This window comes from Erithacus rubecula (genome assembly GCF_903797595.1).
Source record: "Erithacus rubecula genome assembly, contig: scaffold_356_arrow_ctg1, whole genome shotgun sequence".
NCBI lineage: Eukaryota > Metazoa > Chordata > Aves > Passeriformes > Muscicapidae > Erithacus > Erithacus rubecula.
In genome coordinates, this window is record NW_027635976.1 from 83,146 (window position 1) to 110,696 (window position 27,551).

Here is a 27,551-nt window from a genome sequence, read left to right on the forward strand (position 1 = left end):
CGGGAAGCGCCGCCCCCTCCGTTTTGAGGCGAAAATCTCCGGAATCGGTGAAAAAATATCCCGCAGCCCCACACGTAAACAGCCGCCATTAATCCCCAGTGCCTCCAACCCCAGAGGTGCCTCAGAGCCGGTTTCAGGTGGGTTTTAATGGTTTTTTCCGCATTTTTCCCCTCAGGGGCAGGATCTCCCCTCAGGGGCAGGATCCCCCCTCAGGGACACTTGCGCTCCACGCACTGCTTCCCGCCCTCCTCGTACTCCTGCTTGGAGATCCACATCTGCTGGAAGGTGCCCTGCAGGGAATTTGGGGCATTTTGAGGGGTTTTTGGGGGTCTCGGGTGGCGGGCACCCCCGGCTCTCGGCGGGGCCCTGCACTCACGAGCGAGGCCAGGATGGAGCCGCCGATCCAGGGGCTGAAGCGCCGCTCCATGGTGCTGTTGCTGGCGATGAGCTTCAGCCGCATGCTCTGGGAAAAGGCAAAATAAAGGGGAAACCGCCACAGGCGGCTGGGAGTGACCCGGGCTGGGTCCATTCCTGACCCCAGCTGTCCCTCGGAGGGGTTTGGGGACCCGCGGCTCCCCCGGTCGGGTCTGGGGTCCCTCACCGGGGGCGTTTTCTGCGCCAGCTCGCGGTTCAGGCGGTCGGTGAAGCCCTGCAGCAGCGTGTTCCCCCCGGTGACGATGACGCTGCCGTAGAGACCCTGCGGGGACACGGCGGGCGGGGGGACCAGTGGGATCCGGGGGGTCCCCGCTGCTCCCCCAGCCCCTCCCGGAGCCCCCCCGGCCCCGGGACACGCACCGGGCGGATGTCGATGTCGCACATCCCGATGCTGGTGGTCACCACGTGCCCCACGCCCAGCATGGTGTTCCCAGAGAGGCCCTGGGGGGCAAAAGGGGGATCAAGGGGGGGTCCCAAAAACCCGGCAGCTCCCTGGGAATCCCCGAACCCCCCCAAAAATCCGCTGGGGATGCTTTTGGAAGAGTCAAAGGGCTCTCAGAGAAGCAGAACCAGGGGGATGGGGGGGTCCCCTAAACACCACAACGCCTCAGCCCCCCTCAGAGACCTCCCCCAAGCCCCCCGACCCCCAAACCTTGACGTTGGAGGGGTCGAAGAGCCCCTCAGGGATGCGGAGCCGCTCGGCCCCGTAGTCGGTGTTGTACCCGTTGGGCATCTCGTAGTGAACCGTCGGCATCTGCGCCGCCACCCTGGGGGGAAACGGCGGATTTTGGGGTCCTCCCCTCCCAAATCTCCCCCAAACCCCCTCCCAAAATCCCAGCGCTCACTGCTCGTCGTAGGGCGAGTCTGAAACCTGCAGCACCGAGGCCTGGAAGTCCTGGATCACCTCCTGGAATCCCCAAAAAAAGGGGGTCAGGGACCCCAAAATCTCCCCCCGACCCTCAGGGACCCCCGAAATGCCCCCTGCTCACGTTGCAGGTGAAGTTGTGCCAGGATTTGGACACCTGGGGCAGCTTCTCCTTCTTCTTCCAGCTCGGGGGGGCCCCTTCCCGCACGGGCTCCTGGAAAAGGGGGCGTGGGGGCGTGGCCAGCACCCAAGGGGCGTGGTCAGCACCCGAGGGGGCGTGGTTAGCACCGAAAGGGGCGTGGCTTTGGATAAATAATAATTAAGAAAAGGAGTGCGGCTTCTGGGGTAAGAGGAGGAGCCTAAGTGTGATGTCATTGAGGGGGTGTGGCCAAATGATAGCACTGCCCAATGGGGGTGTGTCCCACAAGGGGGTGGAGCTAAGGGATAACACCCCCAAACTGGACGGAGCTAAAATTTTTTGGCTGCCCAATAGGGGTGGAGCTCAATAATGAGCTCACCCTAAAGTGGGTGGGGTTAAGGAACAATCCCTCCCCAAGTGGGAGGAGCCTTGTGTTTGCCCCCCGATTGGCTGTCCCTGGCCACGCCCACCTTGGCGGCGATCATGTAGGGCGGCACGATGTCGATGTTGAGCTCCTGGAAGAGCTCCCGGCACTGCATGGAGATGAAATCCCCGGCCAGCGGCGACTTCACGATCCCTGCGGGACACGCCCACGCTCACCTGGGGCAGGTGTGCACTCACCCGGCTCGGGGTGTGCCCACTGTGCATGGCACAGGTAATCCCTCACCTCTCCTGGGTGTGTCCCAGGTGACCCTCCCCAGCCCAGGTGTGTTCTCACCTGTCCTGGGTGTGTCCCAGGTGTGTCCTGGGTGTGTCCCAGGTGACCCTCCCCAGCCCAGGTGTGTTCTCACCTGTCCTGGGTGTGTCCCAGGTGACCCTCCCCAGCCCAGGTGTGTTCTCGCCTGTCCTGGGTGTGTCCCAGGTGTGTCCTGGGTGTGTCCCAGGTGACCCTCCCCAGCCCAGGTGTGTTCTCGCCTGTCCTGGGTGTGTCCCAGGTGTGTCTTGGGTGTGTCCCAGGTGACCTTCCCCAGCCCAGGTGTGTCCCAGGTGTGCCCTGGGTGTGTCCCAGGTGACCCTTCCCATCCCAGGTGTGTCCCAGGTGTGCCCTGGGTGTGTCCCAGATGATATTTCCCATCCCAGGTGTGTCCAGGTGTGTCCCAGCTGTGCCCAGGTGTGTCCCAGCTCTGCCCCAGGTGTGTCCCAGCTGTGCCCAGGCGTGCTCCCCTGCCCAGGTGTGCTCACCTTGCTGCAGGATGTACCCATCATGCACGGGGATGGCCGTGGTGTGGGTGGCCCCCGAGTCCAGCACCAGCCCCGTGCTGCGGCCGTTGGCAAAGCTGGTGGCGGTCAAGGGCCACAGCGGGGAGTGGACACTGACCCCACTGACCCCACTGACCCCTGGGTGACACTGGTGACATTGGGGGTGACACTGGCATGACACTGGGGGGTCCCTGGGTGTGATGCAGGGAGAGGTGGCACAGGGGTGGCACAGGGTGACATTGGGGTGGCACAGGGTGACACAGGGGTGACACAGGGTGACATTGGGGTGACACAGGGTGACATTGGGGTGGCACAGGGTGACACAGGGTGACACAGGGTGACACAAAGTGACACTGGCGGCACAGGGTGACACTGGGGACACAGGGTGACACAGGGTGACACTGGCGGCACAGGGATACGCGGTCAGCACGGCCGTCTTGCAGAGGAAGAAGGCCGGGATGTTGTAGTGCTCGAACATCAGCTCCGTCAGCTTCTCCCGCTTGGCCCGGGTGTTCCACTGCGCACGGGGACAGTGGGGACGCTGGGGACACCGGGCACGCTGGGGACACCCCGCCCCCCCGGCGGGCACCTACCGGCGCCTCGGACATGAGCACCGGGTGCAGCCCCGGCTCCGACTTGACGTGCTTGCCGTAGGTGTGGTCCAGGATGGCCTGGAAGCACTCCCAGTCCTCGACTGGGACACACGGGGACAGGAGGGGACAACGGGGCTGGGGGACACCGCCTGTCCCCACCCTGCGCCCCCTGTGCCCCGCAGGTGTCCCTGCTCTGTCCCCACAGTGCTGTGCCGGGTCTCTTCGTGTCCCCAAATGTCCCCAAATGTCCCTGCTCTTTGCCTTTGTCCCCACATGCCCCCCATATCCCTGCTGTCCCCACTGTCCACCCGTATCCTCAGTGTTCCCACTGTCCCTGCTGTCCCCTGTGTCTCCATATCCCCAATGTCCCCACTGTCCCCAGTGTCCCCAGTGTCCCCCGTGTCCCCATGTCCCCACTGTCTCCATGTCCCCCACTGTCCCCAGTATCCCCCATGTCCCCAGTGTCCCCATATCCCCAGTGTCCCCAGTGTCCCCATGTCCCCAGTGTCCCCATGTCCCCAGTGTCCCCAGTGTCCCCAGTGTCCCCATATCCCCCATGTCCCCATGTCCCCAGTGTCCCCCGTGTCCCCATATCCCCGCTGTCCCCGTGTCCCGCTCTCACTCATGCCGTTCTTGAGCGGTGACAGCACCTCCACGCCCTCGCGGGCCACGTGCAGCGCGTTGGTGTCGATGTAATAAACCTTGCCGCCCTTCTTGTCCTTGTCCCCGTCCAGCTCCAGGGACACCTCGTCCGGGGACAGCAGCCCCACCGTGGTGGGGAAATCCGCCTGGGGACAGCGGCGCTGTCACCTCCGGGGCGGGGACATGGGGCTGGGGTGGCGCTGGGGACATGGGGCTGGGGTGGCACTGGGGACATGGGGCTGGGGTGGCACCGAGGACATGGGGCTGGGGGTGGCACTGGGGACATGGGGCTGGGGTGGCACCGAGGACATGGGGCTGGGGTGGCACTGGGGACATGGGGCTGGGGTGGCACCGAGGACATGGGGCTGGGGTGGCACTGGGGACATGGGGCTGGGGTGGCACTGGGGACATCGGGCTGGGGGTGGCACTGGGGACATGGGGCTGGGGGTGGCGCTGGGGACATCGGGCTGGGTGTGGCCCTGGGGACATGGGGCTGGGGGTGGCACTGGGGACATGGGGCTGGGGTGGCACTGGGGACATGGGGCTGGGGTGGCACTGGGGACATCGGGCTGGGGGTGGCACTGGGGACATGGGGCTGGGGTGGCACTGGGGACATCGGGCTGGGGGTGGCACTGGGGACATGGGGCTGGGGTGGCACTGGGGACATGGGGCTGGGGGTGGCGCCGAGGACATGGGGCTGGGGGTGGCACTGGGGACATGGGGCTGGGGTGGCACTGGGGACATGGGGCTGGGGTGGCACCGAGGACATGGGGCTGGGGTGGCACCGAGGACATGGGGCTGGGGGTGGACTGGGGACATGGGGCTGGGTGGCGCTGGGGACACGGGGCTGGGGTGACACAGGGACATGGGGCTGGGGTGGCGCTGGGGACATGGGCTGGGGGCCTGGGGACATGGGGCTGGGTGGCACCGAGGACATGGGGCTGGGGGTGGCGCTGGGGACATGGGGCTGGGGGTGGCGCTGGGGACATGGGGCTGGGGGTGGCGCTGGGGACATGGGGCTGGGGTGGCGCTGGGGACATGGGGCTGGGGTGGCGCTGGGGACATGGGGCTGGGGGTGGCGCTGGGGACATGGGGCTGGGGGTGGCGCTGGGGGACATGGGGCTGGGGGTGGGCATGCCGGGGAGGGTGACAAGGACATGGAGGGGGACACGGAGGGGACACGGGGACACCGACCTTGGGACAATCCTCGCCGGCATAACCGGCCCGCACCGAGAAGGAGCCGATGTCGAACACCAGAGCCCCGACCTCATCTGCGGGAGGGGACACGGTGACACCGGGACCCTCCCCAAAAACCCCCGAGGGGGTCACGGTGACACCGGGACCCCGCCAGGACAATGAGACCCCCCCCAAAAAAAAACCCCCGGGATCTCCACCGTACATCGGGGGAGGGGGACACGGTGACAACCGGGACCCCCCCCGGGACATCGGGACCCCCCCACCCCCCAACTCCCCTTTGACCCCTTTGGCCCCGCCCCTTCCGCAGTGGCCCCGCCCCTCCGAAGCTCCTCCCCGTGCAGGCCCCGCCCCCTGTCAGGCCCCGCCCCCGCACCGCCGCCGTAGACGCCGCCGCTCATGGCCGCGTTCAGCACCGGGACAGCGCCGGCCGGGGGGCGGGACTGAGCCCGCAGCCAACCAGCGCCCGCCGGGAGGGCGGGGCCGGGCCCGCAACCAATCACCGCTCGCCGTGCGGCGCGCGCACCCATTGGCTGCGCCCCTTAAAGGAGCCGCGCCGCGGCTCTTTGTTAAACGGGAGGGGGCGTGGTCTGCGGGGCGCGGCTCCGCCCCTTTGTGCTGCGGGGGAGGGGCGTGGTTTCCCCTAAGTCCCTCCCACGAGGTCATTCCTCTGGGAGTGGGGGAGGAATTGACGGTTTTGTTGAAGAAAAGCCCCAAAATGGCGCGTTCGGCGCGTGCGGGCGGGGAGGGGGGCGGCATCTCCCTCTTTGCCGTCAAAATACTTTAAAAAACGCCGGGGGGGCGTGGTTTAATGTGGGCGGTGCTTGGCTGAGCGCGGCTCCACGGGGGCGTGGCCTCACATGGGGCGTGGCCTCTGGGCGGAAGCGCCGGCAGCGCGGGACGCGCGAGGTGCGGCGGGGGGCGGAATTTGGGGAGGGGTCCCGGGAGGATCAGGGGTCATGGGGGGTCACGGTGGGTTTGGGGGGTGTCACGGTGGGTCTGGGGGTGTCACGGTGGGTCTGGGGGGTCACGGTGGGTTTGGGGGGGTCACGGTGGGTTTGGGGGGTGTCACGGTGGGTTTGGGGGGTCACGGTGGGTCTGGGGGGGGGTCACGGTGGGTCTGGGGGGATCACGGTGGGTCTGGGGGGTCACGGTGGGTTTGGGGGGTGTCACGGTGGGTTTGGGGGGTCACGGTGGGTTTGGGGGGTCACGGTGGGTTTGGGGGTTGTCACGGTGGGTTTGGAGGGGTCACGGTGGGTCTGGGAGTGTCTCTGAGTGGGGAAGGTTCCGCGGGGGGGGGGTCCCGGGGCTGGTGGTCCCGTCCCTGACGCCCCCTCCCCATTTCTCCCCCCAGAATGTCCTCGGGCCGCCCCGCTGCTCCGTCCCCTCCCCCGGGGGGGCTCCCCGGGCCGCCCCCCCCCCGCCGCCGCCGCTGCCGGGGCCCCGCCCCCAGCGCAGCCCCGGCCCCGCTTCCCCCCGGTGCCGCTCCCGGTGCCGGTGCCGCTGCCGGTGCCGCTGCCGGCGGCAATGACGTGTTCGTGACGTCTCGCTCGGATTTCCGGGCGCAGCTGCGGCGCTGCCAGCGGCTGCTCGGCGCTCCCGGTGCCCCCGGTGCCCCCGGTGCCCCCGGCGAGCTGCGGCTGCACGGGCTGGGTCTGGCCGTGCCCCGCACCATCAACCTGGCGCTGCAGCTGGCGGCGGGCGCGGGCGGAGCGCTGCGGCTGCACGCCAGCACCTCCTCGGTGCCGCTGCGCCCGCCCCGCCGCGCCGGCGACAGCGGCGACAGCGGCGACACGCCGCGACACAACTCGGCCATCCACATCCGCCTCTGCCGCGAGGCGCCCTGCGCCTGACCGGCCTGCGGGTCCCCGAAATGCGGGGGGACACTCGCTGTGCGGCGCTTGTCGCTTTTACGGGGACACCCCCGAAATCCCCCCCCCCGGACTGGCGACAGAAGGGCTTGGGGACACCCCCGGGGCACCGGAGCGGGGACAGCGAGGTGCCACCGCCCAGAGCCTGATGTCACCAAGGGCTTGGGGACAGCGAGGTGCCACCACCCAGAGCCTGATGTCACCACGGGTTTGGGGACAGCGAGGTGCCACCGCCCAGAGCCTGATGTCACCAAGGGCTTGGGGACAGCGAGGTGCCACCGCCCAGAGCCTGATGTCACCACGGGTGGCTTTGGGAACACCGTGACCCGTCGCCACCAACGCTTTGGGGACACGGGGTGATGCCACCAACGGGGCCAGCGCCATGTCCCCGATGTCACCCGCAGCCGCCTCGGGGACTTTGGGGGGATGTGACACCCGAATAAAGCCGGTGGCAAGCAGCAGCGACGCCTCGGGGGATTTTTGGGGGGGATTTTGGGGCAGGTTGGGGGGGGGGGCGGGACTGGTGCTTCCTCTTCGTCATCGGTGACATTTGGGGCAGGAAAGCCCCAGGTGACAATGGGGGACCCAGGGGACAGGGATGGGGGGTGGCTGGGGTGGTCAGGAGGGGAACACGGGGGAGAATTTTGGGAATTTGGGTGACGTGGGGGGTTCAGGTGACACTGGGGACATTAAACGGGGAAGGGAAGGTGGGAAAATGAGGGGAGGCCTGGAGACAAAAGGGACACCCAGGTGATAAAAGGGACACCCAGGTGATAAAAGGGACCGACAGGGATGGCAGGTGACCCGGGGGGGACTCCAGGTGACCCGCAGGTAACTCGAGGGGCTCCCAGGTGACCCAGGGGAGCCCTCAGGTGACCCGGGAGGACGCTCAAGTGACCCCAGGTGACCCGGAGGGACTCCAGGTGACTCGGGGGACCCCAGGTGTCCCCCAGGTGCGCAGCCCCCGTTCCCGGCTGGTCCCGGCCGTGCGGGGGAGGTCCGGCCGGGGGAGTCCCGGGTGCCACGGGGGGACCCGGCTGTGTCCGTGACGCCGCTGTCGCCGTCCCCCCGCCCCCGGGTGCCCTTTGGCCCCGCTGGCGCCGGAGCCGCGGCCGGGCTGTGCGGAGCCGCACGTACGGCCTGGCAGGGGGCCCGCGTCACCCCCCGTGTCACCTCCCGTGTCACCTGGGTCCCTCCCGAGTCCCCCGTGTCGCCTCCATCCCGCTCCGTGTCCGCGGCTGCTCGTGTCACCTCCCGCGCCCCCCCCCGTGTGTGTCCCCCCCCGTCCCCCGCGTCCCCCGTGTGTCCCCCGTGTCCGTGTGTCCCCTCCCCGCGTCCCCTCCCCTCCTCGGGGGTCCCCGGGGCCGCCCCCGGGGCCGCGCTGGCGCTGGGGACGGGGACAGTGACGGCGACAGTGACGCTGCCCCATTGTTCGGCCGCTTCCGCGGGATCCCGGGATCCCCCGGCCTGGCGCGTCCCCGTGTCCCCGCGCGTGTGGCCCCGCGGGTGTCACCGCGCTCCCACGGCCCGGGGGTGTCCCCGTGTCCCTGTCCCCAGGCTGTCCCGATGGCGCCGTCCCCGCGGTGCTTCACTTTCCCCGTGTCCCCCGTCCTCATGTCCCCTCCTCTGTCCCCGTGTCCCCATCCCGCTGTTCCCCGCGTGTCCCCAACTCCACAGGGTGTCCCCCTGTCCCCAATTCTGTGCCCGCGCCCTCATCCCGGACCCTCCGTCCTCACCTCCAGCTCCTTTCCCCGTGTCCCCACATTGTCCCCGTGTCCCCATTTTGTCCCCGTGTACCCATTTTGTCCCCGTGTCCCCACACTGTCCCCGTGTCCCCACACTGTCCCCGTGTCCCCATTTTGTCCCCGTGTCCCCACACTGTCCCCGTGTCCCCATTGCTCCATGCCCAGGTCCCCATCCCTGAGTCACCCCCTTTTGCTCCGCCGTGTCCCTGTCCCCGTGTCCCTTCTGTGTCCCCCACGTGTCCCCTATTCCCGTCCCCGTGTCCCTGTCTCCCCTCCGTGTCCCCTCCTTGTCGTCTCCGTGTCCCCCTGTCCCCACCGCTCCATGCCCAGGTCCCCTTGTCCCTGTCACTCGCGTGTCGCTCCCGTCCCTGTGTCCCCCTCGTGTCCCCCTTGTGTCCCACATCTCTCCACGTCCCTGTCCCCCCCGTGTCCCCCCGTGTTCCCCCATGCTCCCACCCATTCCCAACCCCCACCCCCGTGTCCCTGTCCCCCCCGTGTCCCCCCCGTGTCCCCCCGCCTCTCCGGCGCCGTGCCCAGCCCCGGGGGTGGCCCGTGGCCAGCGGCCGACGTGCTGCGGCCGGCGCGGCCTTTTCCTCGACGGCCTGGGGGGGGGATGGGGGGGGCGAGGGGGGGGAGCGGATGGAAACCCCCCCCCCCCCCAAGGGCCCTTCCGGCCCCGCGGCCCCTCGGATCAAACATTAACCGGGGCCGGGGCCGGGGGACGCGGCGCGGGGACGGCGGCAGCCCCGGGGCCACCAGGGACCCCCGGGCCACCAGGGACCCCCCCGGGCCATGAGCGGCGGGCGATGGGGGCGGCGGGTGAGTGGGGAGGGGGCGCGCATCCCGGGGGGGTGGGAGTGATCCAGGTGTGCGGGGGAGGGGGTGGGGGGGACACTCACGTGTTAGGCGGGGAGGGGCGGGGGTCGCAGGTAAAGGGGGGTTCTGGGGTGGGGGTCCCGCGTGGCCGGGGGGGTCCCCGTGTGTCCGGCACAGGTGTCCGGCTGGGACTCAGGTGAGGAGGGGGGTCCCACGCACGCCGGTTTTTGGGGAGGGGTCCCGTCGGTTTTGGGGGTCCCCCCCGGCACTCCAGCCCCCCCCCCCCATCCCCGTTGTCCCCGTGTCCCCCGCGGGACGTGGAGGTCGCTGACCCCCCCCTCCCCCCGTGTCCCCCCTCCCCAGGGCTGTGTGCGCCGCTGCTGCTGCTGCTGCTGCTGCTGCTGCTGCAGCTTTTGGGGGTCCCGGGGCGCCCCCAGCCCCCCCCCGAGAGCCCCCCCCCGCTCTGCGACCCCGAGTGATCGAGCGCTTCATCCTGGAGGCGCGCGAGGCCGAGCGGGGGGCGGTGAGAGCGAGCGGGGACACGGGGGGCGTGGGGACATCGGGGGGGGCGTGGGGACACGAGGGGGACGCGGGGACACGAGGGGGGCGTGGGGACACGAGGGGGGCGCGGGGACACGGTGGGACTTGGGGACATCTGGGGGGGGGCGTGACGCCAAAGATGGGGCTGGTGAGAGGGGGGATCGGGACCCCCGTAGGGGTTCGGGGACACGGGGACATCGTGGGGGGACACGGGGACATCGTGGGGGGACACGGGGACATCGTGGGGGGACACGGGGACACCCGCGGGGGGTCGGGGAGGTCTCGGGGGTCCCCGCGCCGCCTCCCCCGGGGTCACCATGTCCCCCCCCCAGGCCGGGTGCGGCCCCCCCCTGTGACCTCCCCGAGCCCCTCGCTGTCCCCGACCCCGGCGTCAACTTCAACCTCTGGAGGAGCCTGGACGTGAGTTGGAAAAAACGGGGAGAAAAACGGGGAAATCGGGAAAGAGACAGAGAAATGGGGAAAAATAGGGAAAAAAACCACAGGGAAATGGGAAAAAACGGGGAGAAAAAGGGGAAAACTGGGAAAAAACAGGAAAAAAAACCACAGGGAAATGGGAAAAACGGGGAGAAAAAGGGGAAAACTGGGAAAAAACAGGAAAAAAAAACCACAGGGAAATGGGGGAATTTGGGAGGAGATCCTGGAAAATGAGGAAAAAACACTGGGGAAGTGGAAAAAGTGGGGAGAAGCACAGGAAAATGGGTAAAAATCACAGAGAATTGGGTGAAAGTGAGGGAAATTGGGGGAAACTGGGAGAAACTGGGGGAACTGGCAGAAACCAGGAGAAAAATTGGGGAAAATGAGGCGAAACAGAGAAAGAGGGAAAAGCAGGGAAGAAACACGGAAAATCAGGGAGAAACTGGGGAAAGTGGGGAAACTGGGAAGGGAAAGGAAGGGGAAGTGGCAAAATGGGGGAGGAACCGGGAGAAATGGGAGAAACTGGGCTGGAATGGGAGAAACTGGGCTGGAACCGGGAGAAACGGGAGAAACACGCAGGGATGGAGAGAAACGGGCGGGAAAAACCGGGAAAAAATCGGGAAAAAGCGGAAAAGCGGGGGAGATGGGGGCGGGCCGGGTCCCTGCTGACCCCCGTGTCCCCGTGTTCCCAGGGCCGGCGCCCGCGGCCGGGAGGTGGCCGGTGGGCAGGCGGCGCTGGTGGCCGCGGTGCTGCGGGCGCGGGAGCTGCTGCGGGAGCCGCGGGTCCGGCCCAGCCTGGACCGGGCGTACGGAGCGGCGCGGAGCCTGGCGGGGCTGCTGCGGGGGCTGCCGCGGGTAAACCGGGATAGAACCGAGGTTAAACGGGGCTAGAACCGGGATAGAACCGGGACTGAACCGGGATAGAACCGGGACTGAACCGGGATAGAACCGGGACTGAACCGGGATTGGGGGCGCGGAGCCTGGCGGGGCTGCTGCGGGGGGCTGCCGCGGGTAAACCGGGCTAGAGCCGGGACTGAACCGGGACTGAACCGGGACAGAACCGGGACTGAACCGGGATAGAACCGGGATAGAACCGGGATAGAACCGGGACTGAACCGGGACTGAACCGGGACTGAACCGGGACTGAACCGGGATTGGGGGCGCGGAGCCTGGCGGGGCTGCTGCGGGGGCTGCCGCGGGTAAACCGGGCTAGAGCCGGGACTGAACCGGGACTGAACCGGGACAGAACCGGGACTGAACCGGGATAGAACCGGGATAGAACCGGGATAGAACCGGGACTGAACCGGGACAGAACCGGGACTGAACCGGGGACTGAACCGGGATTGGGGGCGCGGAGCCTGGCGGGGCTGCTGCGGGGGCTGCCGCGGGTAAACCGGGCTAGAGCCGGGACTGAACCGGGACTGAACCGGGACAGAACCGGGTCTGAACTGGGATAGAACCGGGACTGAGTTGGGACAGAACCGGGGCAGAACCGGGACAGCACTGGGACAGAACTGGGATAGAACCGGGATTGGGGGCGCGGAGCCTGGCGGGGCTGCTGCGGGGGCTGCCGCGGGTAAACCGGGCTAGAACCGGGACTGAACCGGGACTGAACCGGGATTTGGGGTTCGGAGCCTGGCGGGGCTGCCGCGGGTAGACCTGGTGGTCCCTGCCCTGCTCGGGTCTGGGTTTGGGGTTTTGGGGCATTTTTGGGGTTTGGATTTTTGGGGGTTTTTGGGGGGTTGCTTTTTTGGGGGATTTTGGGTTGGTTTTTGGGAGTTTTTGGGGTCACGGTCTGACCCCGCCCCTCCCGCAGGCCCCGCCCCCCGCCCCCGTTCGGGTCCGGACCCTCCCGCGGCTCCTCGGGTCCTGAGCCGCTTCCTGCGCGGGAAGGTGCGGCTCTACCTGGCGGACACCTGCCCGCGGTGACGTCACTTCCGGCAGCTGTCAATCACCGCCAGAGGCAGCTGCCAATCATTGATGGAGTCAGCTGTCAATCATCGCGAGAGACAGCTGTCAATCATTGCCAGAGACAGCTGTCAATCATTGCCAGAGGCAGCTGTCAATCTCTGCCAGAGACATCTTTCAATCATCGCGAGAGACAGCTGTCAATCATTGCCAGAGACAGCTGTCAATCACTGCCAGAGGTAGCTGTCAATCATCGTGAGAGACAGCTGTCAATCATTGCCAGAGACAGCTGTCAATCACTGCCAGAGGCAGTTGTCAATCAGCAGCTGAGACAGCTGTCAATCATCGCAGGAGACAGCTGTCAATCATCGCCGACTGCTCTCGGTCACCAGGAATGACAGCTGTCAATCACCAGCGCCGACAGCTGTCAATCACCAGCATCAGGAGCCGTCACTCTCCCCCCTCCCCTCCCCCCGGCACGTTGGACGTGCCGGCAGGTGATTGACAGCTGCCAATCATCCCCCTCCCGCCTGCGCGCCTGCGGGTGATTGACTGACAGCTGTCACTCAGGGGAGACCCCGCCCCCTCCCATGTAACTTAATGCAAACACGAGAGTATTTATGATAGAGACCCCCGAGGCTGCTGCGCCGGGACCCCAAAACCGGGACCCAAAAAATCCCCGGGACCCCCAAAAATCCCCTGGAGCCCCCCAAAAACCCCCGGGACCCCCAAAAATCCCCTGGAGCCCCCCTAAAATTCCAGGGACCCCCAAAAATCCCCTGGAGCCCCCCAAAAATCCCCGGGACCCCCAAAAATCCCCTGGAGCCCCCCAAAAATCCCCTGGAGCCCCCCAAAACCCCCAAACCCCCGGCCAGTGGCCAATGGCCCACCAGGACTCGGCGGCGCCGGGGCGGGGCCTCTGCTGGCCACGCCCCCCGAGCAAACCCCGCCCATCTGACCACACCCGCTCATTATCAGCCACGCCCACTCATTATCGACCACGCCCCCTTTTCTCACCTGAGGGGGGCGGGGCCAGAGCGGGTCCGGCGGCCGCGGGTGAGCGGGGCCCTGAATTTGGGGGGATTTGGGGGGATTTTGGAGGATTTTGGGGGTTCCGGATGTTTTGGGGGGCTCGGGGGGGTGGCGAGGTTTGGGGGTGACCAAGGAGGGGCTCGGGGGGGTTTTGGGGACGCAGGTTTGGGGTGGGGGAGGGGCAAAGTCCGGCCGGGGGCAAAGTCTGGATTTTGGGAGGGGGGGGGGGGAACGGGGAGAAACTGCGGCACCTGGAGACCCCCAAAAACCCCCAGGGAGACCCCCAAAACACCCCGGGGACCCCCAGAGACGCCAAAGACTCCAGAGACCGTCCCAGAGAGCCCTAAACCCCGGGAATTCCGGCCCCAAAATCCGGGAATTCCTGCTCCAAAATCCGGGAATTCTTGCTCCCAAAATCCGGGAATTCCTGCTCCAAAATCCCGGGAATTCCTGCACCAAAATCCCGGGAATTCTTGCTCCAAAATCCGGAATTCCTGCACCAAAATCCGGGAATTCCTGCCCCAAAATCCCGGGAATTCCTGCTCCGAAATCCCGGGAATTCCTGCACCAAAATCCGGGAATTCCTGCTCCAAATCCCGGGAATTCCTGCACCAAAATCCCGGGAATTCCTGCACCAAAATCCCGGGAATTCCTGCTCCTAAATCCCGGGAATTCCTGCTCCAAAATCCGGGAATTCCTGCCCCAAAATCCGGCAATTCCTGCCCCAAAATCCGGCAATTCCAGCCCCAAAATCGGGGAATTCCTGCCCCAAAATTGATTCTGGGATCCTCTGATACTCCCCCGGACCCTCCCCCACCCCTTTCAGGACCCCCCTCCCCAAATTCCCCCCCGGTTGCCATGGAGACGCTCAGACGCTGCTTCGGTGTGCGGGTAAAGCCCCCCCCTCCCCCTCCCCAAAAATTTGAGGGGGGGTCTGGAACCCCCCCTCCCCCCTTTCCCCAAATTGGGTGGGAGGAGGAGTCCTGCCCCAAAATTGGGGTGGGGGTCTGGAGCTCCCTCCTCCCAAAGTGGGAGGGCGGGATCCCACCAAACCCCCCCGATTTTGGGGACCCCCTCCCCAAATCCAGCCCCCCCTGAGCGGGCCCGCAGCCCCCCGGGGGGGGTCCCGTGTCCTATTCCCGGCACAGGGACCCCCGGGGGGGGGAGGGGGGCGAGGAGGGGGCGGAGCCAATGGTGCGGCTGCCCCGCCCCCGGACCCGCCCCCAGCGCAGACCCCGCCCCCGGACCCGGCCCTGGCTCCACCCCTTGGCGACCCTGGCGCTGGGAGCGGCTGCTGGATTCTTACTGGGTACGGGACCCCCAGTTCATCCCAGTTCATCCCAGTTCATCCCAGTTCATCCCAGTGTCCCCCAGAATCCCACCCACCACGCCCCTTTAACCCCGCCCCCTCTGGCCCGCCCCCAGGGCTGCTGCTGGCCGGGATTGGTCACTCCCCGCGGGGGGGCGGGGCGCTGGGGGCGGGGCCAGTGTCTGCAGGCTCCGCCCCTGATGGGGTTTGGGGCGGGGCCAACGCGGAGGCTCCGCCCCCCCGGCCCCGCCTGCGGGAGCTGCTGCGGCGCCACCTGTCGGATGAGAGGGTGGAGGCGTGGGTCAGGTGAGTGACCACTGACCGCTGACCAGTACTGACCAGTACTGACCAGTACTGACCAGTACTGACTGTCACTGACCATCACTGACCATCACTGACCAGCACTGACCATCACTGACCAGCACTGACCATCCCTGACCATCACTGACCACCACTGACCATCACTGACCATCACTGACCATCCCTGACCATCACTGACCATCACTGACCATCACTGACCATCCCTGACCATCACTGACCATCACTGACCACTACTGACCAGTCCCCGTGTCCGCAGGGAGGTCAGTGCGGCCCCGCACGGGGCGGGGTCAGGGCGTGGCCGGGCTCTGGCCCAATCGGTGCTGAGCGCCCTGGCAGGGGCGGGGCTAAGCCGGGCCTGGAGCCGCCCCCAGCCCCTCCCCCTCCCGGTGAGGTAAGGGGCGGGGCCAAGGGGGGAGGGGCCAGGGGTCATTGGAGGGGTTGGAGCATATTTGGGGTGAGCTCTGACCTCTGACCTTTGACCCAGGGGTGAGGTCACTCTGCGCTGGGTGGGGCCGGAGGGGGAGGAGCTCGAGCAGCTCCCGCTGGACCCCGAAGCTTTCTGTGCCTGGAGCGTGTCCGGCAACGCCACGGTGAGTGACCACTGACCACTGACCACTGACCACTGACCAGTACTGACCCCCACTGACCACCACTGACCATCACTGACCATCACTGACCATCACTGACCATTCCTTTCTGTGCCTGGAGCGTGTCCGACAACACCATGGTGAGTGACCACTGACCACTGACTGACCATCACTGCCCATCACTGCCCATCACTGACCAGTGACCGCTGACCACTGACTGACCACTGACCAGTACTGACCATCACTGACCATCACTGACCATCACTGACCAGTACTGACCATCACTGACCATCACTGACCATCACTGACCATCACTGACCATCACTGACCAGTACCCCCTGCCCAGCACTGACCGCTGCCTCCGGCCGCAGGGGGGGTTGGTCTACGGCCACTTCGGCCGCCCCCAGGACCTGTCCGAGCTGCGGGCGCGGGGGGTCTCGGCCCGCGGTCACGTGATGCTGCTGCGGCTGGGGCGGGGCAGCCCCGCCCAGCAGGTGAGACCCCAAATTTGGGGATGGAGTGAGGGGGGTCCCCAACCCCAAATTTGGACTTGAAGGGAGGGGGAAGAGGACCCCAAACCCCGAATTTTGGGATGGGAGGGACCCCAACCCGAATTTGGGGGCTCAGGGGAGGGGAGGGAGGACCCCGACCCAAAATTTAGGGGGAGTGGAAGGGAGGAAGACCCCAACCCGAATTTGGGGGTGAAGGGAGGGGATAGAGGGACCCAACCCCAAATTTAAGGATGGGGGGACCCCAACCCGGACTTGGGGCACAGGTGGGAGGAGGAGGGGGGACCCCAGCCCGATTTGGGGTGAGGGACTCCAGCCCGATTTGGGGTGAGGGACCCCAGCCCGATTTGGGGCCGAGTTAAGGGACCCCAGCCCGATTTGGGGCGCGTGGGGAGGGGATTTGTGACCCCAGCCCGATTTGGGATCAGGGACCCCAGCCCGATTTTGGGGCGCAGGTCCAGGCGGCGGCGGGGGCGGGGGCCGTGGGGGTCCTGCTGTACCCCGACCCCCGGGACACGGCCGGGCCGGGGGGCGACCCCGCCCTGGGCGGGGACACGGCGGTGACGGTGCACGTGAGTGGGAGCGGGGTTTGGCGGGATTTGGGGGGGTCTGAGGGGATTTGGGGAATTTAAGGGGGTTTTTGGGGAGGTCGGGGGTCTGGGGTTTATTTTGGGGGGATTTGGGGAATATTTTGGGGGGTTTTTGGAGTCTGGCGTGTCCCGCAGGTGCAGGATGGTTTGGGGGTATTTTGGGATATTTTTGGTTATTTTTGGGGTGTTTTTTGGTTCTGATTTGCCCCGCAGGTGCAGGATGGTCTGGGGGACCCCTTCAGCCGGGGGTTCCCCTCCTTCAGCGGCCGCGCCCCCCCCCGGGCCCCCCCCGGGGGTGCCCCCGATCCCCGCCCACCCCATCAGCGCCAACACGGCCGCGAGGCTGATGCGGTGAGGGGCCCCAAAATCACCCAAAAACCTGCCCGAAATCATCCTAAAATCATCCCAAAATCATCCCAAAAATCACCCTAAAAATCACCCTGAAATCATCCTAAAATCACCCTGAAATCACCCCAAAAATCACCCTGAAAACATGCTAAAATCACCCCAAAAAACACCCTAAAATTACCCAAAAATCACCATAAAACCTGGCCAAAATCACCCTAAAAATCACCCCAAAAATCACCATAAAACCTGCCCAAAATCACCCTGAAAATCACCCAAAAAAATCACCCTGAAATCATCCCAAAAATTACCATAAAACCTGCCCAAAATCACCCCGAAAATCACCCCAAAAATCACCTTGAAATCATCCAGAAAAAATGACCCTGAAACCTTCCCCAAACCACCCCGAAATTTGCCTAAAATCACCCCAAAAGTCACCCCTAAAACCATCCTAAAACCACCCTAAAAATCACCCCAGAATTCCAGGATTTTGGGTCCCTAAGCCCCTCCCCGTTGCAGGTTTTTGGGGGGCCCCCCCGCCCCCCCGCGCTGGCTGCCGGGGGGTCTCTGCTCTTCCTCGCCCCCCCCGGGGGGGCGGCGCCTGCAGCTGCTGCGGGCGGGGGAGGGGACGCGCCCCGGGACCCTCACCAGCGTTTTTGGGGCGCTCAGGGGGCGGCTGGAGCCCGGTGAGGGGCGGGGCCAAGGGGGCGGGGCCAAACGGGGCGGGGCTAAAGGGGTGTGGCAGTGGGTTGCGGTCAGTTTGTAGTTTATCTGGCTTGGGTGTGGTCATTTGGGTGTGGTCATTGGGTGTGGTCATTTTAGGGTTTGGCTGTTTTGGGTGTGGTCATTTGAGGAGTGCTCATTTTTGGGTGTGGTCATTTGGGTGTGGCAGCAGGTGTGGTCAGTTTGAAGTGATCTGTTTTGGTGTGGTCATTTGGGTGTGGTCATTTGGGTGTGGTCATTGGGGGTTGGCTCTTTTTGTGTGGTCATTTTTCAGGTGTGGTCAGTGGGAGTGGTCGAGCAAGCTGTGGTCATTTTGGGGTGTGGTCAGCGGGTTTGGTCAGTGGGATGAGGGCGTTTTGGGTGTGGTCATTGGGGTGGCAGTTTGGGTGTGGTCATTTTGGGTGTGGTCATTGGGTGTGGCAGTTTTGGGTGTGGTCAGTTGTGTGGTCTCTTTTTTTGGGTGTGGTCATTTGGGTGTGGCTTTTTTGGGAGTGTGGCCAATAGGAGGGGCTCTAAAGGGGCGTGGCCGGAGTGGGGCGTGGCCTCCCTGACCGGCCCCGCCCAGACCGTTACGTCATTGTGGGCGCTCGTCGTGATTCGCTGGGCCCGGGGGCGGCGGCTTCGGGCGTGGGCACCGCCCTCCTGCTGGAGCTGGCGCGGTTCTTCGCCGCCATTGGCCGCGAGGGTGAGGGGCGTGGCAAAGGGGGCGGGGCTAAGGGGGCTCCGCCCTCCTGCTGGAGCTGGCGCAGTTCTTCGCCGCCATTGGCCGCGAGGGTGAGGGGCGTGGCAAAGGGGGTGGGGCCTAAATGGGGGAGGAGCTAAAACTGGGGAATTTGGGTGTTTGGGGGATCCCAAATTCAGGATTTCAGAGGGAATCGATGGGGAAGGAGTCCAAAGTTGGGGGGGGGGCTGGAATTGGGGCAATTTGGGGTTGGGGGGGGTCCCAAAAATGACAATTCCAGACTGAATAAATGGGGGAGGGTCTCCAAAATTCCGGGGTTACCCTTAAATTGGGGAGGGGTTTAAACTGGGGAATTTGGGGGTTTGGGGCGGGTTCCAAAAATCAGGAGAAATTTCAGAGGGAGTCAATTGGGGAGGGGTCCTGGGGGGAGGGGAAGTTTCCCAGGACCCCTCCCCCCCCCGCCCCTCCCCCCAGGGTTCCAGCTCCGCCGCACCCTCCTCTTCGTCAGCTGGGACGGGGGCGAGTTCGGGCACCTGGGGGCCACCGAGTGGCTGGAGGTGACGGCCCCGCCCCTCCCCCCCCCCCCCCCCCGCCCCCCCGCGCCACCGTGACCCCGGTGACCCCTCCCCTCCCCCCGCGGGGGTCGCAGGGCTACCCCGAGCTGCTGCACACCAAGGTGGCCGCCTACATCAGCCTGGACCGCGCCGTGCTGGGTGCGCCCCTCCCCCACCCCGGGGCGGTTCTGGGATGGGGGGAGGGGTGTGCCCGCCCCTCCCCCATCCCCACCCCCCTGACCCCTCCCCCCACCCAGGTGGCGACCGGTTCGTGGTCCGGACCAGCCCCACCCTGGTGAACCTGGTGGAGAGCGCGCTGGAGCAGGTGGGGGAGGGGCGGGAGGGTGGGGAGGGGCGGACCCTCCCCCCCCATCGACCCCCGCCTGACCCCTCCCCAAAAAAAACCCCACAACAGGTGGAGAGTCCGAACGAGGGCGGGAAAAGCCTCCTGGAGCAGCTGACGCGGCCGGGGCGGGGCTGGGAGAGCGACGTGTGAGTGGGAACACCTGGAACACCTGGGAAACACACCTGGGCACACCTGGGCACACCTGGATACACCTGGACACACCTGGGATACACCTGGGGGCACCCGGATACACCTGGGCACACCTGGATACACCTGGGATACACCTGGGCACAGCTGGGAGACACCTGGGAGCACCCGGATACACCTGGGATACACCTGGGATACACCTGGGCAAAGCTGGGAGACACCTGGATACACCTGGGGATACCTGGGATACACCTGGATACACCTGAGCATACCTGGATACACCTGGGGACACACCTGAGCACACCTGGATACACCTGGAATACACCTGGATACACCTGGGATACACCTGGGCACACCTGAATACACTTGGGCACAGCTGGGATACACCTGTGGGAATACCTGCAGCACACCTGTCCCTCACCTGTCCCTCACCTGTCCCTCACCTGCCCCACCTGCCCAGGATCCGCCCCCTCTCCCCCGACTCGGGCGCGTTTCCCTTCACGGCGGCCGCGGGGGTCCCGGCGCTGGAGCTCGGCTTCGAGGAGGTGCCACCCCGAAACTGTCCCCAAAAATGTCCCCAAATAATATCCCAAAAAATGTCCCCAAATGTGTCACATAAATTGCACACAAATGTCCTCCAAGTCCCCAAATGTCCCCAAATCTGTCCCTGAAAATGTTCCTAAAAGCGACCCCAAAAATGTCCCCAATCCCCCCAATGTCCCCATGTCCCCCCAGTGTCCCCACTGTTCCCTGTCCCCAATCCCACAATGTTCCCCAATGTCCCCAATCCCCCCAGTGTCCCCCAATGTCCCCCAGTGTCCCCAATCCCCCCCAATGTCCCCCAGTGTCCCCAGTCCCCCCCAATGTCCCCATGTCCCGTGTCCCCAGGTGTCCCTAATGTCCCCAATCCCCCAATGTCCCCAATGTCCCCTGTCCAGTGTCCCCAGTGTCCCCAGTGTCCCGAATTCCCCTTCTGTCCCCAATGTCCCCAATGTCCCCAATCTGCCCCAATGTCCCCTGTCCCGTGTCCCTAGGTGTCCCCAATCCCCCCAGTGACCCCATTGTCCCCATTGTCCCCAGTATCCCCATTGTCCCCAATGTCCCCAATCCCCCACTGTCCCCTGTCCCCAATGTCCCCTCCGTGTCCCGTGTCGCAGGTGTCCCCCGGCGGCCCGCGCGCGGTTCTGGGGACAGCGGGGGACACTCTGCGGTTCCTGGGGTGGCGGCTGCGGGGGCGGCTGCCGGCGCTGGCCCGCGCGGTGGCCGCGGTGGCCGCGCAGCTGCTGCTGCGCCTGGGCCACGACCCGCGGCTGCCGCTGGAGCCCGCGGCGCTGGGGGACGCGCTGGTGCGGCAGCTGGCGCCGCTGCAGGTACGCACCAGTACAGACCAGTATAGTCCAGTACAGACCAGTGTGGGGCAGTATAGACCAGTATAGACCAGTACAGACCAGTGTGGGGCAGTACAGACCAGTACAGACCAGTATAGACCAGTACGGGACAGTATAGACCAATATAGACCAGTATAGACAGGTACGGGACAGTATAGACCAGTATAGACCAGTATAGACCGGTACGGGACAGTACAGACCAGTATAGACCAGTATAGACTGGTACGGGACAGTACAGACCAGTATAGACCAGTATAGACTGGTACAGACCAGTATAGACCAGTGTGGGGCAGTATGGGGTAGTACAGACCAGTATGGGGCAGTACCGACCAGAATGGGCCCTCCCAGTATAACCAGTATAACCCAATATAACCCAGTTTAACCTGTATGACTGGTATTACCAGTACTCCCAGTATAACCAGTATAACCAGTATAACCCAGTTTAACCTGTATGACTGGTATTACCAGTACTCCCAGTATAACCAGTATAACCAGTATAACCCGTTTGCCCCCCAGGCGCGGGGGCTGTCGCTGCAGTGCCTCTCCTCCGCCAGAGGGGGCGTGGTGCGCGCGGCGGCCGCGCTGCGTCGCGACATGTCGGGATCCGACAGCGGCAACGAGCGGCTGAACCGCGGCTTCAACGCGCGGCTGATGGCCGTGAGTCACCTGGGCCACCTGTCACCTGTCACCTGAGTGTGATCTGTGTGTCACCTGGGCCACCTGTGCCACCTGTGTCACCTGTCACCTGTGCCACCTGTCACCTGTGTCACCTGTGTCACCTGAGTGTGATCTGTGTGTCACCTGTGCCACCTGTGCCACCTGTCACCTGTGTCACCTGTGTCACCTGAGTGTGATCTGTGTGTCACCTGTGCCACCTATGTCACCTGTCACACCTGTGTCACCTGTGACCTGTGCCACCTGTGCCACCTGAGAGTCACACCTGAGTGTGATCTGTGTCACCTGAGTGTCACTTGAGTGTCACACCTGTGTGTCACCTGAATGTCATCTGTGTCTGTCACCAGTGTCATCTGAATGTCCCCTGTCCCCCGTGTCCCCTCCTGTCCCCTGACCGTGTCCTGTCCCCCGTGTCCCCTCCTGTCCCCCCCCGTGTCCCCTCCTGTCCCCTCCCGTGTCCTGTCCCCCATGTCCCCTCCTGTCCCCCGTGTCCCCTCCTGTCTCCTGACCGTGTCCTGTCCCCCGTGTCCCCTCCTGTCCCCCCCCCGTGTCCCCTCCTGTCCCCTGACCGTGTCCTGTCCCCCCCAGGCCGAGGCGTCGCTGCTGTCCCCGTTCGTGTCCCCTCTGGTCACCCCCTTTCGCCACATCCTGCTGGGCCGGGGCGGCCACACGCTGCCAGCGCTGGTGGCCGAGCTGGGGACACGGGGGGACACCCTGGGGACACTCAGGGACACCCAGGGGACACTCAGGGACACGGTGGGGACACGGGGGGACAGTGTCCAGCTGCGGCTGGCCCTGCTGGCCTGGACCCTGCGTGGCACGGCCGGGGCGCTGGCAGGGGACAGCTGGGACAGGGGGGACCTTGGGGACAGGGGTGGCCTTGGGGACATGGGGGAGTGTGGGGACATCGGGGACAGGGGGGGCTTTGGGGACAGGGGGGGCTTTGGGGGCACTGGGGACAACAGGGAGGAGTGCGGGGGTGGCCTTGGGGACATTGGGGACAGCGGGGACAGGGACACGTGGGGTTACGGGGACACCTGGGACAGGGGAGGGGACACTGGGGACAGCAGGGGGGGCATTGGGGACACTGGGGACACGGGGGGTGGCAGGGGGGACACTGGGGACACTGGGGGTGGCAGGGGGGGCATTGGGGACACTGGGGACACTGGGGACACGGGGGGTGGCAGGGGGGACACTGGGGACAGTGGGGGTGGGGGTGGCCCTGGGTGACACTGGGGACATTTGGGGACTGTGGGGACATCAGCGCTGGCCTTGGGGACACCTCGGGGCTTGGCCCCGCCCCCTCATTTGCATGAGCCGCGTTTATTGGCCGCGATCGGGAATTGGGGACAATAAAAACATCGCAAGCACGTGACCGTGTGACCACGCCCACCAGCGACCACGTGGCTGCCTGCAGGCCACGCCCCTGAGACCAGCCCCACCCATAATGGGGTGGAGCCATATTGGAATGGCGGCCATATTGCACTGGCAGCCATCTTGAAATGATGGCCATCTTGTCCTGGCGGCCATATTGGAATGGCGGCCATACTGGACTGGCGGCCATATTGTCCCTGCAGCCATATTGAAGTGGATCCTGGCAGCCATATTGTCCTGGAGGCCATATTGTGCTGGCAGCCATCTTTGCATGGTGGCCATACTGGAGCTGCAGCCATCTTGTCCTGGCAGCCATCTTGCCCCCGTTATCGCTGGTCCCTGGTGGCCATCTTGCCAGGGTGGGGCCGTCACTGGGGGTCCCCTTTGGGGTCCCCCCGCAGGCTCTGCGCCCCCTGCAGGATCCGCTGCTGGTGCCCGGCCAGCGTCACCCCCATGCGCAGCAGGTCCCTGGGGGGGGACAGGGGCGTCATCTTGGAACGGCGGCCATGTTGGAATGGTGGCCGTATTGGAATGGTGGCCATATTGGAATGGCAGCCATATTGGAATGGCGGCCATATTGCAATGGCGGCCATATTGGAATGGTGGCCATATTGGAATGGTGGCCATATTGGAATGGCAGCCATATTGGAATGGTGACTATATTGTGCTGGCAGCCATACTGGAATGGTGGCCATATTGGAATGGTGGCTATATTGTGCTGGCAGCCATATTGCAATGGTAGCCATACTGTACTGGCAGCCATGTTGGAATGGTGGCCATATTGGAATGGTGGCCATATTGGAATGGTGACTATATTGGAATGGCAGCCATATTGGAATGGCGGCCATATTGGAATGGTGGCCATATTGTCCCGGCAGCCATATGGGGTCCCCCCAGCCCCTCCGCCCCCCCGCCCCCCCGCCCCCCCTGCCCCCCCGTACTCGCTCCGCAGCCGTGGCAGCAGCTCCAGCCCGGTGACGCCGGCGCTCCGGAACGGCTCCTCGTAGCCCCCCAGGCCCAGCCCCCGCAGCCACTCCCCCACCGAGGGCCCGGGGGCAGGGCCAGGGGTGGGGGCAGGGCCGGCGATGGGGTCGGGGCTGGGGGCGGGGCCATGCTGGTCCAGGCAGGTGGGGGAGGAGCTAAGGGGACAGAGGGGGAGGGGTCACAGACAAGTCTTGGGGACCCCCCTCAGCAAACTCAGGTGTGCTGGGACCCCTCCCCATCAATCCAGGTGTGCTGATCCCCCAGGTGTGCTGATCCCCCAGGTGTGCTGATCCCCCAGGTGTGCTGATCCCCCCAGGTGTGTCCATCCCCCAGGTGTGTCCATCCCCCAGGTGTGTGCATCCCCCAGGTGTGCTGATCCCCCAGGTGTGCTGATCCCCCAGGTGTGTGCATCCCCCAGCTGTGCCCATCCCCCAGCTGTGCCCATCCCCCAGCTGTGCCCATCCCCCAGGTGTGCTGAATCCCCCAGCTGTGCCCATCCCCCAGGTGTGCTGATCCCCCAGCTGTGCCCATCCCCCAGGTGTGCCCATCCCCCAGGTGCACCCCTCACCTGTGCTCGGCGGGGGGCACGCGGAGGCTCTCGGGGCGGCGCATGAGGCGGTCGAGGGCGCGCACCAGGTGCGGGAAGGTGGGGCGGGCGCTGCGCTCGCGCTGCCAGCAGTCCAGCATCAGGCGGTGCAGCGCTGGCGGGCAGCGCGGCGGCGGCGGCAGCCGGTAATCCTGCTCGATGGCGTTGATCACCTGGGACAGGTGAGGGACAGGTGAGAGGGGAAACATTGATAATGATCCTGCTGGATGGCGTTGATCACCTGGGACAGGTGAGGGACAGGTGAGGGACAGGACACTCATAATGATCCTGCTCGATGGCATTGAACACCTGGACAGGTGAGGGACAGGTGAGGGGAAAACACTCATAATGATCCTGCTCGATGGCGTTGATCACCTGGGACAGGTGAGGGACAGGTGTGTGTGGGGGCACTGAATTTTGGGGTTTTGGGGTGGTTTTGGGGCGGTTTTTGGGGTGGTTTTGAGGTGATTTTGGAGCGGTTTTGGGGCGGTTTTTGGGTGACTCACGTCCTGGTTGGACATGTCCCAGTAGGGTCTCTCCCTGAAGCTGTATTTGGGGTTTTTGGGGTGCTGTATTTGGGGTGATTTTGGGGCGGTTTTGGGGCGGTTTTTTGGGGCGGTTTTTGGGGTGATTTTGGGGCGGTTTTTGGGGCGGTTTTGGGGCGGTTTTTGGGTGACTCACGTCCTGGTTGGACATGTCCCAGTAGGGTCTCTCCCCGAAGCTCAGCACCTCCCACATGACGATCCCGTAGCTCCAGGCGTCGCTGGCAGAGGTGAAGGTGCGCAGGGCGATGGCCTCGGGCGCCGTCCAGCGGATCGGGATCTTCCCGCCCTGGGAGGCCGGGCCGGGGGGTCAGGGGGGCCCCAAAAGGGAGGGACACCCCGAAAAACCACAGGGAAACCCCAAAAACACACGGGGGACCCCAGAAAACCCACAGGAAACCCCAAAACACACGGGAGAACACAGGGACACACGGGAAACCCCAAAAACACATGGAGACCCCAAAAACACACGGGAAACCCTAAAACATGCATGAGAAACCCCAAATACACATGGGAGATTCCAAAAAACCCACAGGAAAACCAAAAAACCCACGGGAACCCCAAATCCACACGGGAAACCCCAAAACCACCCAGGAAAACACAGGAATCCACAGCAAACCCCCAAAACACACGGGAAACCCCAAAAACCCATGGGAACCCCCAAACCCGCCCAGAAAACCCCAAAACACACGTGGGAAACCCCAAAACCCACCCGGGGAACTCCAAAACTGCCCAGTAAAACCCAAAACTGCCCAAATCCACCCAAAAATGGAACCACACCTGCCCGAAGTCACCTGGGCCAGGTGAGACACCTGGGAGACCCGAAAAACACCTGAAACCACCTAAATCCACCCAAAAAACCATCCACACCTGCCTGAGGTCACCTGCACAGGTGAGTCCCACCCACACCTGTCCCACCTGTCCCCAGGTGTGTCCAGGGCTCGGGACAGCCCGAAATCCGACACCTTGCAGACCAGGTGAGACCCCAATTCACCTGCACAGGTGAGACCCACCCCCGCACCTGTCCCACCTGTCCCCAGGTGTGTCTCACCAGCGAGCTGGTGTAGGTGGGGTCGCTGTCCCCAGGTGTGTCCAGGGCCCGGGACAGCCCGAAATCCGACACCTTGCAGACCAGGTGCGCGTCCACCAGGATGTTGCGCGCGGCCAGGTCGCGGTGCACGAACCCGGCCTCGGCCAGGTAGCGCATCCCGGCCGCGATCCCGCGCAGCATCGACACCAGCTGGAGCGGGGACAGGGTCCCCTGCCGGCCCTGGGGACACAGGGGACACACAGGGGACAGTGAGTGACACAGGGACACCAGCTGGAGCGGGGACAGGGAGCCCTGCCGGCCCTGGGGACACAGGGGACAGTGAGGGGACACAGGGACACACAGGGACACCAGCTGGAGCGGGGACAGGGTCCCCTGCCGGCCCTGGGGACACACAGGGGACAGTGAGGGACACAGGGACACACAGGGACACAGGGACACACAGGGGACAGTGAGTGACACAGGGACACACAGGGACACACAGGGACACAGGGACACACAGGGGACAGTGAGTGACACAGGGACACACAGGGACACACAGGGACACACAGGGACACACAGGGACACCAGCTGGAGTGGGGACAGGGTCCCCTGCCGGCCCTGGGGACAGAGGGGACAGTGAGGGGACAGTGAGTGACACAGGGACACCAGCTGGAGCGGGGACAGGGAGCCCTGCCGGCCCTGGGGACACACAGGGGACAGTGAGGGACACAGGGACACAGGGACACCAGCTGGAGCGGGGACAGGGAGCCCTGCCGGCCCTGGGGACACAGGGGACAGTGAGGGGACACAGGGACACAGGGACACCAGCTGGAGCGGGGACAGGGAGCCCTGCCGGCCCTGGGGACACACAGGGGACAGTGAGGGACACACAGGGACACCAGCTGGAGCGGGGACAGGGTCCCCTGCCGGCCCTGGGGACACAGGGGACAGTGAGGGGACACAGGGACACACAGGGACACCAGCTGGAGCTGGGGGAGGGTCCCCTGCCGGCCCTGGGGACAGAGGGGACAGTGAGGGGACACCAGGGGACACACGGGGACACCAGCTGGAGCTGGGACAGGGAGCCCTGCCGGCCCTGGGGACACACAGGGGACAGTCAGGGGACAGTGAGGGGACAGTGAGGGACAGAGTCCCCAAACCTCCCAGTGACCCCAAACCCCCCAGTGTCCCCAATGTCCCCAATGTCCCGAATGTCCTGAATGTCCCCAATATCCCCAATGTCCCCAGTGTCCCCAATGTCCCCAAGGTGTCCCCAGTGTCCCCAATGTCCCCAGTGTCCACAATATCCCCAGTGTCCCCATGGTCCCCAGTGTCCCCAGTGGCCCCAATGTCCCCCAGTGTCCCCAATATCCCCAGTGTCCCCAATGTCCCCAATCATCCCCAATGTTCCCGTGTCCCAGTGTCCCCAGTGTCCCCAATGTCC

At 65.3% G+C, this 27,551-nt stretch overlaps 5 protein-coding genes across 5 annotated transcripts; 3 read left to right on the top strand and 2 right to left on the bottom strand.

Moving 5' to 3' along the window:
* Positions 1-143: 143 nt before the first annotated feature.
* On the bottom strand, positions 144-5,841 carry ACTL6B (actin like 6B). Its single transcript, XM_079332571.1, has 14 exons — positions 5,445-5,841; positions 5,069-5,145; positions 3,855-4,020; positions 3,233-3,333; positions 3,059-3,156; positions 2,622-2,716; positions 1,910-2,016; positions 1,425-1,514; positions 1,281-1,342; positions 1,088-1,202; positions 796-876; positions 602-697; positions 377-463; positions 144-290 (listed from the first exon to the last, which is right to left on the bottom strand). The coding sequence occupies exons 1-14, from the start codon at positions 5,596-5,598 to the stop codon at positions 210-212; spliced, it is 1,410 nt and encodes a 469-aa protein (XP_079188697.1). The 5' UTR covers positions 5,599-5,841; the 3' UTR covers positions 144-209.
* A 22-nt stretch (positions 5,842-5,863) lies between these two features.
* Positions 5,864-6,921, top strand: LOC306816070 (ribonuclease P protein subunit p20-like; the record flags this gene model as incomplete). Its single annotated transcript, XM_079332564.1, has 2 exons — positions 5,864-5,977; positions 6,423-6,921. Exon 2 carries the CDS (start codon positions 6,424-6,426, stop codon positions 6,919-6,921), a length of 498 nt encoding a protein of 165 aa, XP_079188690.1. The 5' UTR covers positions 5,864-5,977; position 6,423.
* A 2,569-nt stretch (positions 6,922-9,490) lies between these two features.
* On the top strand, positions 9,491-13,001 carry EPO (erythropoietin; the record flags this gene model as incomplete). The annotated part of the gene is given in 8 exon segments (XM_079332565.1): positions 9,491-9,503; positions 9,864-9,971; positions 9,974-10,023; positions 10,373-10,384; positions 10,386-10,460; positions 11,169-11,330; positions 12,292-12,343; positions 12,346-13,001. Coding segments are annotated over 8 exon segments (531 nt in total). The 3' UTR covers positions 12,405-13,001.
* A 1,258-nt stretch (positions 13,002-14,259) lies between these two features.
* Positions 14,260-23,021, top strand: LOC306816072 (transferrin receptor protein 2-like; the record flags this gene model as incomplete). The annotated part of the gene is given in 20 exon segments (XM_079332566.1): positions 14,260-14,306; positions 14,526-14,724; positions 14,841-15,030; positions 15,302-15,436; positions 15,530-15,635; positions 16,004-16,126; positions 16,597-16,713; positions 16,945-17,016; positions 17,018-17,082; positions 17,596-17,762; positions 18,365-18,484; positions 18,956-19,038; positions 19,131-19,194; positions 19,293-19,360; positions 19,451-19,527; positions 19,989-20,073; positions 20,686-20,898; positions 21,433-21,573; positions 22,180-22,610; positions 23,009-23,021. Coding segments are annotated over 20 exon segments (2,502 nt in total). The 5' UTR covers positions 14,260-14,273.
* A 301-nt stretch (positions 23,022-23,322) lies between these two features.
* LOC306816073 (ephrin type-B receptor 4-like) lies at positions 23,323-26,347 on the bottom strand (the record flags this gene model as incomplete). Its single annotated transcript, XM_079332567.1, has 5 exons — positions 23,323-23,433; positions 23,907-24,104; positions 24,518-24,708; positions 25,217-25,366; positions 26,129-26,347. Coding segments are annotated over 5 exons (858 nt in total), but the record flags the coding sequence as incomplete, so codon positions are not given.
* Between the last annotated feature and the right edge of the window lie 1,204 nt (positions 26,348-27,551).

Coding starts and splice junctions, on each gene's coding strand:
- ACTL6B (XM_079332571.1), bottom strand. CDS start 5,598: ATGGGTGCGCGCGCCGCACGGCGAGCGGTGATTGGTTGCGGGCCCGGC. Junction 5,146..5,444: donor CGGCGGCGTCTACGGCGGCG/GTGCGGGGGCGG, acceptor CCCCTCCCGCAG/ATGAGGTCGGGGCTCTGGTG. Junction 3,157..3,232: donor TGCTCATGTCCGAGGCGCCG/GTAGGTGCCCGC, acceptor CCCCGTGCGCAG/TGGAACACCCGGGCCAAGCG.